Source organism: Schistosoma haematobium, chromosome 3 (genome assembly GCF_000699445.3).
Source record: "Schistosoma haematobium chromosome 3, whole genome shotgun sequence".
Lineage (NCBI taxonomy): Eukaryota > Metazoa > Platyhelminthes > Trematoda > Strigeidida > Schistosomatidae > Schistosoma > Schistosoma haematobium.
The window spans coordinates 1111139-1126566 of NC_067198.1; the positions used below are offsets into that span (position 1 = coordinate 1111139).

Below are 15428 nucleotides of genomic sequence, written 5' to 3' on the forward strand. Positions count from 1 at the left end.
TTTAGACAAATCGTTGTTACGTGAACATCTTCGATTTTGCACGTATCTCAACTGATGTGATGTGTGCTACTCATGTTGACATAAGTAGTAGATGATGTTAGTTGTGAATAGAATGTCTGGCAGCAGAGAGACAAGAGGATCGAACAGTAAAGAATGGAAACAGAATCCAATTTGCATGAAAATGCAAGAACAATGAAGTCTGAGTCATTTTGAGACACTTGATTGATAGTTTGCAAATTAAGCATTTGCTTTATGATTTTTTCTTCCTGTTTGAGGCTAGCGAGATGGATGAGCTTATATGCGGAGAGTAATTATGCCTCCTAGATAACTCTGTTATTCACGAACTAAGAATTCTAATATTCTTTGATAAAAGGCTATAGTGAACATGTCCATATAGCATCAGATATTGGTTATGTCCATTTTGAGAGAGAAACAAAGTTGGTAGACACTTTGTTCTTCCCACGTTTGAGAAATTATGCCCAAGTTCGACTGATTTAATTCTATCATTTCACGGAAAATTTCCAGTAAAGACAACAGATTACTTGGTTTCTTCATAGGTGGATTTTAGCTCACAACTCTTCTACTGTTGATGGGAAATAGTACAGGTGTGAGTGATGTGAACATTGCCGCTTAACAGAAGTAAATTTGAGACTGTTTCAAAAGCTAGTGGTTCAAGATGAACAAATTATCAAGTAATGGAGCACACAATGAATAAAGGAATATGAAAAGAGGGAAACATGCTGATATGAATAGGAGGATTGGGTTATACATCAGAATAGGAATAGGGAAACGGTGATTCAATGGAGTGAATAAACTCCGGTCACCGAGGTCATGAATGCTGTATTGAATTTTAAATCAATGATTAGTTATGAGTGGTTCCATGATATAGAAATATGACAGATAATGTATGATTAGAGACATGAAGTATTAAATAAAGAAATCCAATGTGTCCATTGTGTTCTTTCAGACGTGTGAACTAGTCCATTCATGTTCATCACAGTGCGTATTGGACAGTCACAGAAATCACCAGTTGTTACTATGTCAAACTAAACTCTACTACTTTCATTCTTCATTTCTTTACCATCAACTACTTCTATGTTCGATTTACTTTTTCTTGTATCACCGATTCTAACTAAAATGTAAACATCTATCTAGACAATTGAAATCAACATTCATCGATTTCATCGACCGATACCATTATCAATAACTGGTCAACGACGATTCAAGCGCTATGCTTTCAATCTGAAGATCTCAGCTTTGAACTCCGTCTTACGTAATTGAATTTAGGCAATCGGATGATATCACTAGTCCATTTGTAAACAGTGCAACTCAAGGTTTAGTACACAAGCCTATATTTTCGAAGTCACTTTCAGATATATCTTGTAGGTTCCTACTGGTAGAAGAAATAAAACCGCAGTCTTGTTTATATATGCAAGTATTGTATGGAAATTCATTCATTATTCAACAATTACTTCACTGATGATAATGTTCACTGATTATTTGAAAGTTTGTTTGCCATTCTTCACAGGTTTATTTCCATTCAGTTAACCTACAATTAAACACGAATAATAAGCATTACTTAGCTAATCGATGAAATGAACGTTAAATATGTGGTCTAAGATACCTCCATGAAGAGTATCAGACAGAGATAAATGATGAATAAACGTCGAAAATTAAATATATTCCGGTGAATTTGACATTTTTTGGCTTATATGAAATCATTCAGCCTAATGACAGTAGAATAAACATCGCAAGTCATTGTTAACTAAGCGATAGTTTTGTTTGGGCTATTACAGAAACGATGAAACTGGATTTGAACAGACAAGAATTTCAGTAGTCTTCTGTGTTATCTTAAGATGTATTCCGTGATACATTTGTTAATACTGGATTTCTAGTAAAAAGCCTTGGATTTCAATCTGTGTCGAGTACGAGACAGTTATCTTCCTCAGTCAATGGATGAGGTTTATAAAGCCTCCTGAATTTTGTTTTGAAGTTAGACATTATTGTCGTAAGATCTCAGCTCACTGGCTTATTGGTTGAAGGTCTGAACACGAGACTCAATTTCGTGTGATCTGTTCTTGTAGATGTGGTCGTGAATACACACTGCTGAAGAGTCCCATACTAGGAGGAAGCGGCTATCCGGTTCATCTGTCACCTAAATATGGTTCTATCTATAACCGGTTTGTGATTTTAAACTTTGAGAAATACACTCTGTACAGGTATCATTACCAAGGCTTTACTTGTTATAAATAAAATAATATTTTTGTAATTTATCAGTGAGTAGGAAATTTAAACTTTCTGATATTTCATGACTCAGTGTGAACCACTTTCTCAAAGAATAAATAACCAAATCATAATCATTTACAGTCTAAATAGTACGACGGAATAACACAACAATAATAATATAGTAATTCTACTCTCTGCAATTTGATACAATATTTTGGTATATCTAAATACTATTAGTACAGAGAGATTTGTGAAGATTATAGAATTTCCACAATTCAAATCATGAGCCGATCGTATCTAAGACACCATTGAAGATCCAGAAGCACTGAGCGGACGTCTCTTGTTAGCGAAGGACACTGTCAACTTCCCATGTATTAAACACGTGTTTTCAGTGAGTGAGAATGACATGACCGATGACCATAAATTATTGCTGCGCTCTATGGACGGTGAGTTATAGTTTCAAGTTTGGATTATTGTAAGCCAACTCACTGGTCTATGATTGGAGTACCCGTTCACAGATATGAATGATGTGGTTGCGATTCATAGCGAAATCGTTGGTGTCTTCGGAGTTCCGAGGTAGGAAGAAAGAGTTTCTCAGGTCTTCTAGTTGACGATGTTCTCACATTCTTTTACAGAAGTAGTTAGTTAATTGTCAAGCTGTTAAATACATAATATCCAAGTTTACCTTATAAACAGAATATATTTGTATGTCGATGTCAATACAAAATATAACAACATTTATCTAGCAAAAGTGCCTACTTTCTAAATGAAACTGATTTACAGTAGATATAGAATCGGCTGTGGGAAACGCGAAAATATATCACCATGACTAAATACCAAAATGGTACTTGATAAGAGAGAGAGAGAGGGAGAGACTTTATTGCAATGTTTGAGCAATAGGAAACATTAAAACTACCAGGTTGAACATACCAGTCAATATTACCCAGAATTATTCAAAACGTTGATTCTTGAACTTGTCAGAAATGTTCTGATTTAGTTGAGAATTGATCAACATGAGTATACTAGACACATATGTGTAATGATTGATACAATCAAAATGTGTAATAATGGATAAAAGTAAGAAATTGAATAATCCTTATAGAATATTGATTGCTCAAAAACGTAGAAGAAATTCCTTATTTGATGAGTGTGAATTATCTATCAGACAGGGTTTGTGGAGATTTTATAAATTCCACTTATTGAAATCATGAGTCAATTGAAGTTAGACCACTATAGAAAACCTGGAAGCACTGAACAGCCGTTTCTTCCTAGTCTGGGACTCCTCAGCAGTGCGCATCCACGATCCCACACCCCACGAGATTCGAACCCATGCTCAGTGGTTTAGTTGGTTAGGCGCATGGCTCGAGACTGATAGGACTGAAGAGTCCCATACTAGGACGAAACGGCCGTCTAATGCTTCCTGGTTTTCCATGGTGGTCTAGCTTCAATTGACTCATGATTTCATTCTGTGATAATTACCTTCTTTGAAATTATTATACGAAATATTCTTATATTGTACATATTTTAAGGTTAGCTGATCCTGTAATGAAATGGAATTAATCAATTTTTGTGATCTCATTAAGGTTTTCTAATGTTCAATTTGATCTTTATAAAATATTCCAAATGTAATTAGTGTGTACTTTAGATTTCTGTTAGAAAGTGGGGATGTGATTGGTCACTAATAATAGTAGTCGTTATAATAACGACAATTAATGATGGTGATCATATACTCACTGATTTCAAGGTTTGAAGGGTAATTCTATGAGTTCTAATGTGAAGCGTTTACTAGTGGAAATTGAACATGTTGAATATGAGACAGACATTGGCTGTAGGAAATAGTATCGTGAACTGATTTAGGTTAGTTATGCATAGGATTGTGTGCCGGTTCAATGGATTAGAGATTAGGTGATTTCTTTATCTTGAAAGTGATCTGTCAGAATCCGTTCAGGTCATGAGAGTGCACCGTGGATGATTCCTATACTAGGAAGAAATATCCGTTTGATATCTGTCAGTTTTCAGTGGTTTACCAAATTAAGTCACTCCATAATTTACGACCACAGGTTCAAAGATCTCCCAAATCCTCCTTTATGGTGACGTACTCCATTCACATAAGGCAATATTTCATCGCATTTTACAGATGTAATTAGCATTGTAGAATGTATTTTAAATTGTGAAGTGAGTTAGAACTCAGTTACATCCTGAATCCGTATGAACTAATTATCTATCAACTTTTCAGCAACTAATTAAGATTATGATGGCACTTTAACCTAATTTTTTGATGGGCGGTATTCGAAGCCTATGCTGTTACACAGACTCCCCATATGCAAGCTCCGAACTAACTACTGAGCAAGAAGACAATCATGAATGGAAAAAATTAATTAGGCTACCAAATCACATAGATAAACGCTCATTTATATTCATATTTCTAAGCCTTACTTAAAGAATTTATTGATTGAATGCTTATGAAAAGTCTCTCATTGACAGTACACACATATACCAATTAGAGATTGATAGTTGTAGTCCTAAACATCAATGGTCAGATCTAATCAACACATACAAAAAATGAGTCTGAACTTAACTAAATTGTACAAGGTAATAACGATCTGAACTCAGTATCTAAACTTGATGACATTCCCAGCTAGAACAATTTTGGATTCATGTTCCGTAATGATCATCAACATTGAGATATAGGTACATTCAACTGATAAGTTCTATGCAGAACAAAACTTTCATCCTAAATTGAACTGCTAATCACTATCTATCTCTGTTTAAATCTATTTCTTTATTTTAACACATAGATATTGGTACAAGGAGGCACAAAATACATATGCGCCACACAGATCTCATTAGAAATGTATGAGGGCTGTGATAGTGTCCGGGTGCTAATACCGAGGCAGGTGGTTTACTTAGTGGACCACACCCGGAGCCTTCGACTTAATATTCTGATCCACAAGGTAGTGGAGTGTCGTGAGGAGATGCAGTCCCATGGTAACCGGTCACCAACGAATGGTTCATATGCCATTTGTTCCTTCGGGATAAGGGAGTCCATGTGGACCATTGGTTTGGAATCACGGTTTTCTAACTCCCCTAGGTATACTCTTCATGTCCACCAATCCAGTTAAAGCGCCTGACAGACATTCGCTTTTAGTCCTCTGAATTTCGTAAACAACACCCCTGCCACAAGAAGGCAGTGAGTAGGACTTCCCTGGCAAAGGCTATATACGCGTGACCATGTGAGAGTATTTGTAGAATGAGAGCGTACTGTCACCACTCTTGGCCATACCAGAGCATTTGAGGGCATTATCTATCTATCTCTATTTAAATAAATCAAATGGATTGATCATTAATCTTTCTGTTACAGATCTATATCAAATTAAAAATAGTAATACACATTTTTCTTTTCACAATGATAGACAAAACCATATCAATGTAACATTAGAATATGTTTCATTGAGAATGAATATGATAGAACAGTATAGATTAATCGTAAATATCTATCAAGTGTATGTATGTCATTTACTTACATTAGAATGTACAATGAACCTGGTACTTTTAGTTGAGTAAAAAAAACAAGGGTTATTAGATGAATGATTGAATAGGTAACTAAAAAAGATCTTTTAATGATTTGAATAACTTTGAATTTTTCATTGAAGGTCATTGGAATACATTCTGTCCTTTCAATTCTCATTAGATTAGAATATATATATATATATATATATATATATATATAAGTGATACCTATGTGGATCACTTAACAGGAAGCTTTGAACAAGAAGAAACTATTATTCACAAGTAAATGGTACGTCGTTATCTACTCACTGAAATGAGCATTTTTGTTTGATAATAGTTAAATAAGATTTGAATGTGTCCTTCTTATATTACTGACTTAAACATTGTGGTTATGATTACTGTTATTACTCCGTAAGGTATATTTTATACTATTGAGATTATTCAGAATTAAATTTTGATCCGAGTTTGTTGGTTGATTGAACACCTTCACATTGACTGTAGCAAACATGAAGATGGAATCAAATAATAGAATGTTACGAATACTCTTCAACCTTAACATAAAGCTATTCGATTTGAATCGTAGAAGATATTCTTATTATAATCAAGTTAATAATATTCAAGGATTCTGTTTTGTCCACGTCGCAGTTAAACTATACTTGGAACAAATGAGGATAAACTGCAATTCCCACGATACAAAGTAAGAACACCACTCCTGTTACATGTGATAAATTACTAACCTCAAAACTCGACGGCCACGCTAGTCGAACATACACTCATTTAAGTACATTGATTGTATACCCTATTCCGATTATTAATTAGGATGAAATCACATGCCTGAAAAGTACACAGAGTTATAATACACCAAATGATGCATATCATACTGAGCACATAGTTCAGATCAATTTCTAATACAAGAATACTGTATCTTGAATAAACATCTCATCCATTCAAATAAATCAATCTCATATCGCATAAAATAATCACATTGGTAACCAAAGACGAATACCACACTGGATAATCATCAAGAAAGTACTGTTAACCGTCAATTACAATGAGTAGAGGAATGTAATTTTGCCTTTCTATCTCTTTATATTATTTTCAATAGGCTAATTCAAATCAATCGGATATTCTTCAAACTACTCAAAGTCAACTGGTAAGTATAATGAAATACGATTTGTAAAACCTCATTATGTTAATAGTAGCTGAATAGCTCACAGAAAGTTAGATTATTTGACAAGATAACTGATTTCCACTTACACATTAGTATACAATAATTCCTGTTTATCATTGCACAGGTCCATTGTTACTGATACAGTATATGGTAGTACAACATCAAGTGACTAGCAATTGTATGGCATTCACAAGAATGCTCCATTAGCATGATGACGTATGTTGCATAACACCGGTCACGGATTCCAAACACTTTTTGATGGAGTTTTGTTCTCTGAGCTGGATGGTTTAGTCGTGTAGCCTTCATCGTTCTTCTAAACGACATTATCAGCACAAACTTCCACCTCTGCTACAAATCTTCTCCACCATCCGAAAATCATATGAGCGTAGTACGGTTTCAAACATTATTTTCACAAACCACACACAAATGATGAAATCATGTAAAAGTTACGATTTCATTACTCATAGTGAAAATCACATTCATAGTGTAGTCGATCAATGAAAACTATCCAGTAGATGTGTCAATGCGTTTATGTGAGTAATATATTGCAACGTGAATGAAGTGTTCGAAGATTCTGAAGATTTCAGATGGAAACCGAATTATACAGATCCTGCTCAATCACTCACCGAAGAGTAATGAATCTTTTATGCATCTAATGAATTTGATGGTTTGTGAGAATCTACTTTTCAGTAAGACGGACTAGATGAGCTGCAAGACGTCATAACACACAACAAAATTGTTTCAAGCGAACTTTTTATTTCAGTAGACCTATTCTAATTCAATTCATTTTGTCAGTGTCAAGTTACTGCTATCATGTACCATATTCCAACTGACATGTTTTCGTGTTTAGTTCATAGGCGATTTGAGGACTTTAAGGAGTTTCAAACCTGTGAGATTATCATTGGTTGGTCGATTTATTCAACAGAAGATTTATAAACGATATTGAGAACGTTTAAGTAACCGAACATTTCACATGATCTGAAGCCATTGAAAATCAAAACACCTTGATGATAACATCTTAGACAGGGTCAATCATGTGACTGTGTTTTTAACTACGGAAAGTGTAAAACAGCCATCTACTGATGGATGAAACAGGGAGAAATTCTGAACAATGTACAAATAAGATTAGATTATAAAGTTCGACTACAATTGATGAAAACATTCTATTGACTTATTTCTAATCATGATAATAAACAGAGAAGTATTGGATGTTTAAAGATTATTGCTCACATTGACAGTTAAAATCACATTCTACATCATAGTTTAAATGAATCATGACAGTTCATTTCGATAGTGTAATAAGAAGACGAAGATTCTCAGAACTATGTGATGATATATTAGCACAATATTAGTACAAAACAATCAGTCACTCACTGGTCCTGAGTGCTATTAGAGGTATGAGGGCGGTTATCACTTCCCGGTTGTTCACATCGTGGAAGGGTTGTTCTGGAGGTACCTGAAAAGGAAATTGAATTAGAGGTGGTCTTAGTGACCTGGGAGCGTGACCACAGTTCCCAAGGGACAACTGCTTGACGTCGGTCACAAAATAGCGTGTATAAAGTTTATGGAAGCCATAGCCAAACAAACATTCAAACTCCTATTGTGTATTCTGTAAACAGTTTGTTCTCATCTTACACCTAACTTGGTAATATTAACTTATTATGAAGAGTGATTAAGTTTCAAACTGTTTTCACGTGATTTCTTCATTATCCTCGTCTTCTCTTACCCCCAATTTCTAGTCTAGTTGACTCAACAAGTATATGATGTGTGATTAGATTGTTCGAAATGTATTGCTCTAATATATCATCACATGGTTTTGATAATCTTCGTCTCCTTATTATGCTATCGACATTTATCAACGGGACTAATTGCTTTAAATGACATTTAAGTTACATTTAGAATAATAGATGGGACTCATGATCTCAACTGTTGAAATGACTACAATCTCCACAAAATCCCTTCTGATATCGATCAACATATGCTCACTAGCGACTGGCTTCAAGAGATATATCCTGGAGTTCTAGTGAGAAGCAGTGAACAGTGGAGTCCAACAGGGTCAGTTGTGAGATAGGAACTCACTGAAGACAATGGTGGATGTGTCGCTCAATTTCGTGGATTAGTTGAAGTTAGATATTAACACCGTTGGATGCCGGCTCAGTGGTCTAGTTGGTTAAGCGCCCAGCGCGAGTGGTAGGTCCTGGGTTCGAATCTTGCGAGGCGGGGTCGTGGGTGTGCACTGCTGAGGAGTCCTACAATAGGGCGAAACAGCCGTCCAGTGTTACCAGGTTTTCCCTGGTGGTCTAGTTTCAATGGACTCATGATCTCAACTGTTGAAAATAATAGGTGGATTTTCTCATTGATATATGCATTATAGCGTTTTATTCGTTTAAAAGGAATCCTATTTCCCTGTCTTTCTCCTTATACTCCAGGATATCTCATCGATTTTAAAATTTTTCACAGATCATTGGCAGATTTTATTAATACTAATCGCAGGTTCCTTGATAAATTACAAACTTTTACAAATACTAACAATTTGCTTCAAGTTTACTGTTAAAAAATGGTGCTTTTCTAAACGGAAAACACTTCGTCAGGCTGGTGAATGGGCAGTTGTCACTGGTGCATCATCAGGTATTGGTCAAGCGTATGCAGAAGAACTGGCCAAAGAAGGTCTCAATATCATGCTTATCAGTAATGATGAAGAACAACTATCAGTCGTTGCTAATCAAATCGCAAATACCTACAATGTTCAAACACGAATTGTGGTTGCAGATTTCACTAAAGTAATATCCATTCTCAATGAATCTGTTAATCATATTAATTTGAAATCTTTGTCATTGACTTAAGTGAACAGTTCGATTTACCAGTCGGTAGTGTTTGAATAGATTGACAGGAGTTGTGCATCACTAGTTGCTTTATTCATGAAGTGATAGATTGTTAGGCGTGTTATTACTGAGTCATTACTTGAGTCATGTGGTCATGTCAAAATGATCACTTATGATAACATGCATTTGAATAGAGAAATGCCGTGACATATAATGTCATTCTTTCAGTGAACAGATGCGAATGTGAAATAACTCACAAACACCATTAAATCGAGGCGAGTAAATTAATGTGTGTGCATATACAATGTCATACGTTCTATACATCACTGCATTCATAATGAACTAACGAGTAATTGTGAGGTGCTTTATATTCAGTATCGATGGTTTTCTGCCTTCCCCAGTCGATGAGGTGGAACGGTGACTAGCCACCAAGTGTCTGTTTAGTTTCGAGTAGTGTGAGGAAAATAGAAAGATAATTGCAATTGATATAGAGTGAGAGAAAGATAAAGAGGCAGTTGACGTGTCTGCAATGATGATAATACACGATAAATTTGTATATAAGTATCTTCGCCGTATAACTTTTGCCATTTTCACCAAATACCTCAGTGGTCAATGTCTCACTTAATCCTGTCACTTACTCAACTACTACATTCACACAATCAGTTGCATCAAGCTACACTGCATAATGTCAACATTCGAATGGGACAAATTAACACTGGATATATGAGAATAAAGAATGTTTTGTGATTTGTGTGGTTAATCTGTTGAAACGTATATCAGTTTGTTGTTGACTGTTGATTAGTTTAAGACAACAGAAAGATTTCAGTAAGAGTATCAATGATTTGTATGTGAATATTTAGTCGAATAGTTTTATGTTGACGTGTTTTATATACAGAATTGATTGAAATTACTTTGAATTTGTACAAAGTGTGAGACTAATGACAGATTAACATTACACTGGAGAAATACCAATTGGATTGCTGATGTCTGTTGGTGATCACTCACCATGACCAACGTATCGTCATATTAGTAAGTGAGTAAACTATTCATTGATATGATCAGATTTCAGTTGAAGGTATTCGTATGCATCAGGAGAGTAAGGTTGACTGTCAGTCAAATATTGTTTCGTTAATAGCTGTATAAACAGAAATTGAAAATATCATTACACACATTATGATATACAATTGCAAACACAGAAATAGACAGTGAACATTTTAACGTCAATCTCATCCCCCCCAAAGATAACACAACGTTTCTTCAACTTAATACTAAGGCATTCACACACGATCCACCCAAACTGACAAACACTGATTGGGTTTCAGTCGTAAATATTGGAGACGGAACTTGTCTCAGATTCATCTACAATTCACCATCCAAACACATCAGAATGAACTGACAGTTTTGAAATTTGATCAAATATTCAAACACTTAAACACTTCAGGAACATTCGAATAATCAGCTTCCACCAATCTTATGTTCTCTTTTGTTTAGAATGATGTTTATGAAATCATAAGACCTGCTGTTGACCAATTGTCTACAATTGCTTGTCTAGTTAACAATGTTGGTATGGGATTACCCACTGTATTGTTTGCTGGAGAAGTTAATTCTCCGAATGAAGGATCAATTAGAAATATCATTCATTGTAATATTTTGTCTACAGTCATGATGACAAACATCATTCTGCCAAAAATGTTAACACAGAAAGGACCAAATCCTGGTATCATAAACATTGCATCTTATACAGCTTTGAAATTATTTCCTTATGTTACAGTGTACGCTTCAACTAAAGCATTTGTTGCCCAATTCTCTAGATGTCTAGCTGCAGAAAAGTATAAAAAGAATGTTATAGTACAAACGATTTGTCCATTATTTGTATCTACAAATATGAGCAATTTAATGAAAACTTCATATTTTATACCAACTGGTAAAGTCTTTGCTAAAAGTGCATTGGATATGTTTGGTGTTGAACAACAAACTAATGGTTATTTTCCACATGAGTTAAAAGCATATTTTTACGATATGTTACCGACATCACTTCGTTTATTAATTATAAAATCAGTATCTAATTCAGCACGAAGAAAGCCTTGATTCATTTGACCGAAATCATCATCATCATCATCGTTCAAAGCATCATCATCATGAACCTGATCATCCTCATCGTCATCATCCAAAGCATCATCATCATCGTCATCATTCAAGGCATCATCATCATCCTCTCATGATCTTTTCTATTTCAAACTAATCAGTAATTGATTTATAACATCAATTTCACTATCCTAATTAATCAAAAACACGTTCGTTTATGAAAATTTATTAATTCCATACATTTTATCATTGTCATTTCTAATGAATATGGTTTTACAAAGTGAAACTTTGGCTGATCACTCTATGTGCCTTTCTTTTGTAGTTGTTAGAGAAAAAAAGATACATGTAAATGAGCAATCTTGTTTTCATTTTGATCCCGATCGTGTTTTACTTTAATATACAGTAATCTTTATATGCAAATATGAAGCATTATGGGAAATCACAATGAAATAATTAGTTTATTGTTATTATTCTCAGAAGAGGTTTTTGGAGATTTTAGAAATTTCACAGATTGAAATCACGAGTTAACTGAACCTAGAGTACCATGGAAAACCTGGAAGCACTGGAAGGCCGTTTCATCCTAATATGGGACCCCTCAGAAGTGCGAGCTCACGATCCCGCACCTCGCGAGATTCAACCCGCGAGACATCAGTTCACTGAAGACAATGTTATACGGTGGCGCAACTACGTGGATTAGTTGAAGTTGGACATTAACACCATGGGATGCCAGCCGATTGTTTCCCTTATACCAAATGCGTTCTTTTCATAAAAGTAAGTCACTACAAGATCACTACGCTAGAAATGGTTTACACTTTCGATACACAATGCTTTCGTTTGTGGGACTGATCGGCAAACATGCGATTGTAGGACGAAAGCGGTTGATAGAACAGCAAGTGTTCGTTGATCCTCGAGTTACCACCGAAGGTCTTTTATTTAGAACGGTACTACAACGTAACAGTAGTAAACTGTACAATAATGGTCTATAGTTCAAAATAAAGTAATCTAGTTACTGAGTCGTTACACAACAAGAATATATGTGTAATTTTATTCCATTAACAACTATCGGCAGTTAGAAATAACTTATTCTTCGTATATTGTTGTGTTAAAACAAACAAGGAATTAGATAGGTTGTTGGAATATCTAGATTTCAGGAACAAGCAGCTTACACTCATTTTCAAAGTGTGAGTGTGGCTATGCATTATGTTTGAGAGGCTTGACTTTTCTAGAGCGAAAATGTCCACTGTTGTCTGAATGTTTGCTTGCTACTCTCCATAGGTATATTTCCATTCTGCTGTCCTACCATTACTTAACTAATAGATGAAGTCAGCCTTCAATATGTGGTCTAATGTATATCCATTAAAGATAATTAAATAATAATGCGACGAATTGAAGGCATCATATGAAGCTAAATGAATAAAGAATGTTGAAAACGAGATTCATTTCGGTGGGTTTGACACTTTCTGGCTCATCAAAACCCTTCAGCAACCGTTAAGAACAATGATGTTAAGAGACAAATTGCAAGTTGTTGAAAACAACGTGACAGGTTCGTTTGAGATTTTAAGGTAACCGCGAAACTGATCTTAAGTTATTTTCTGTAATAAATTTGCCAATACTGGAAATCTAGTGGAAAGCCGCGATCAGTGGATTACAATCTGTATGGGGTATAGGACAGTTATCTTTCTCAGACAATGGATGAGGGTTGTGAAGTATCGTGAATTGGTTTAAGTTAGACATTAACATCTTTGGATGTTAGCTCACTGGTGTATTGGTTGTGGATTTGAACGTGAGACTCAATGTCGTAGGTTCTGTTCTCATAGGTGAGGTCGTGGATGCACACTGCTGAGGAAGCACATACTTGAACGAATCGGCTGTCCAGTGCATCCACATCCTCAGTAGTTTTCCTGCTATGACCGGTTCGTCATTTTAAAATTTGGAAACTTTATTCTCCACAGTTTGGTGCATTAAGATTTAACTATTGACTGATTGCATAAAATGACACAAATCACACTGTAACTCTTCATCTTATTTTCATCAGTTGTAAATTGATGGTGGGATCAATGTTTCGTACATGGATAAGTGTTCCTTCTCGTTCTTCCTTTTTTTCTTACATGAAATCACATAGGTCATGTTTCGTTGTAAAGATTAGCACGTATCAGTTTGTCCTCAGTCACTATAGACGACCATTTTATCAGAAGTAATTGTATTACATCAAAATACGATAATAATTTGAAGTCATTTGTTAGCATAACTAAATGCTATCAGTACAGAAAGATTTGTGGCGATTACAGGATTTCTATAGTTCAAATTACGAACTGATCGTAACTAGGAAACCATTGAAGATCCGAAAGCACTAAGCGGACGTCTATTGCTAGTGAAGAACTCGACCAACTACCCTGGGATTAAACATAAGTTTTCAATGAGTGAGAATATCATGACTGATGACCATAGATTACTGCTGCGCTCTCTGGAGGATGGGCTATAGTTTCACGTTTGAATCATTCCACATCAACTAATTGATCTGTCACTGGAGTACCGGTCTAGAGATCCGCAGATTGTGATTGCGATTCATAGTGAGGTCATTGCTGTCTTCAAGTTCCAAGGTAGGAAGGAAGATGTTCTCGCCTTCTTTTACCAAAGCAGTAAGTTAATTGTCAAACTCGTAAACACACAATATGCAAGTTCACCTCACAAACGGAATATACATGCGCCGTTTTCAATGAAAACAATAACAAAATATATTTAAGGGAACTATAAACCTTCTAAACCAAAACTTATATACAGTAGGTGTCAAATAGTATGTTGATCATGGTTTCATAATCTCTTGTTGTTTATTCCTTCACTTGTTCACAATCAGTACCCTTGAAAGTCTGAAGTGTAAGTGTGTAATAATGGCCAAAAGGGTTTGTGGAGATTTTAGAAATTTCACTGATTGAAATCATGACTAAATTGAAGCTGGACCTATCAGACTCGAGCCAGGCGCCTAACCAACTAGACCACTGAGCATGGGTTCGAATCTCGTGGGGTGCGGGATCGTGGATGCGCACTGCTGAGGAGTCTCATACTAGGACGAAACGGCCGTCCAGTGCTTCTAGCTTTTCCATAGTGGTCTAACTTCAATTGACTCATGATTTCATTCTGTGATAATGGCCAAAATTAAGAAATTAAATACGCTTTAGAAAATTTGTTTAAGAAATATTCTTTTATTGTACGTATTCAAAGGTTAGACGATTCTGTAATGAAATGGAATTAATCAATTTTTGTGATCTCATTAAAGTTTTCTAATGTTCAATTTGATCTTTATAAAATATTCCAAATGTAATTAGTGTGTACTTTAGATTTCTGTTAGAAAGTGGGAATGTGACTGGTCACTGATAATAATAGTCTTCATACTTACTTACTTACTTACTTACTTACGTCTGTTACTCCTCGTGAAGGAGCATAGGCTTCTCACCAGCCTGATGAATAATTCACTTTGAAATACTGATATGTTCATTTTGTTATGGTAAGTGTTATCAAACACCATGCATACTAGTGGATGGGATAATCTCTTGTTTGACAGAAGGACTCCTTTATACACGATCTGAATGACATAAAATGATAGACCGTGGCTACTT

The 15428-nt window shown here is 35.3% G+C and overlaps 1 protein-coding gene across 1 annotated transcript; it reads left to right on the top strand.

Annotated features, from left to right (window-relative positions):
• Window positions 1-6022: 6022 nt before the first annotated feature.
• HSDL1_15 (Inactive hydroxysteroid dehydrogenase-like protein 1) lies at window positions 6023-11817 on the top strand (the record flags this gene model as incomplete). The annotated part of the gene is made up of 4 exons (XM_051218919.1): window positions 6023-6025; window positions 6842-6889; window positions 9337-9687; window positions 11221-11817. 4 exons carry the CDS (start codon window positions 6023-6025, stop codon window positions 11815-11817), a joined length of 999 nt encoding a protein of 332 aa, XP_051068637.1.
• Window positions 11818-15428: the final 3611 nt, after the last annotated feature.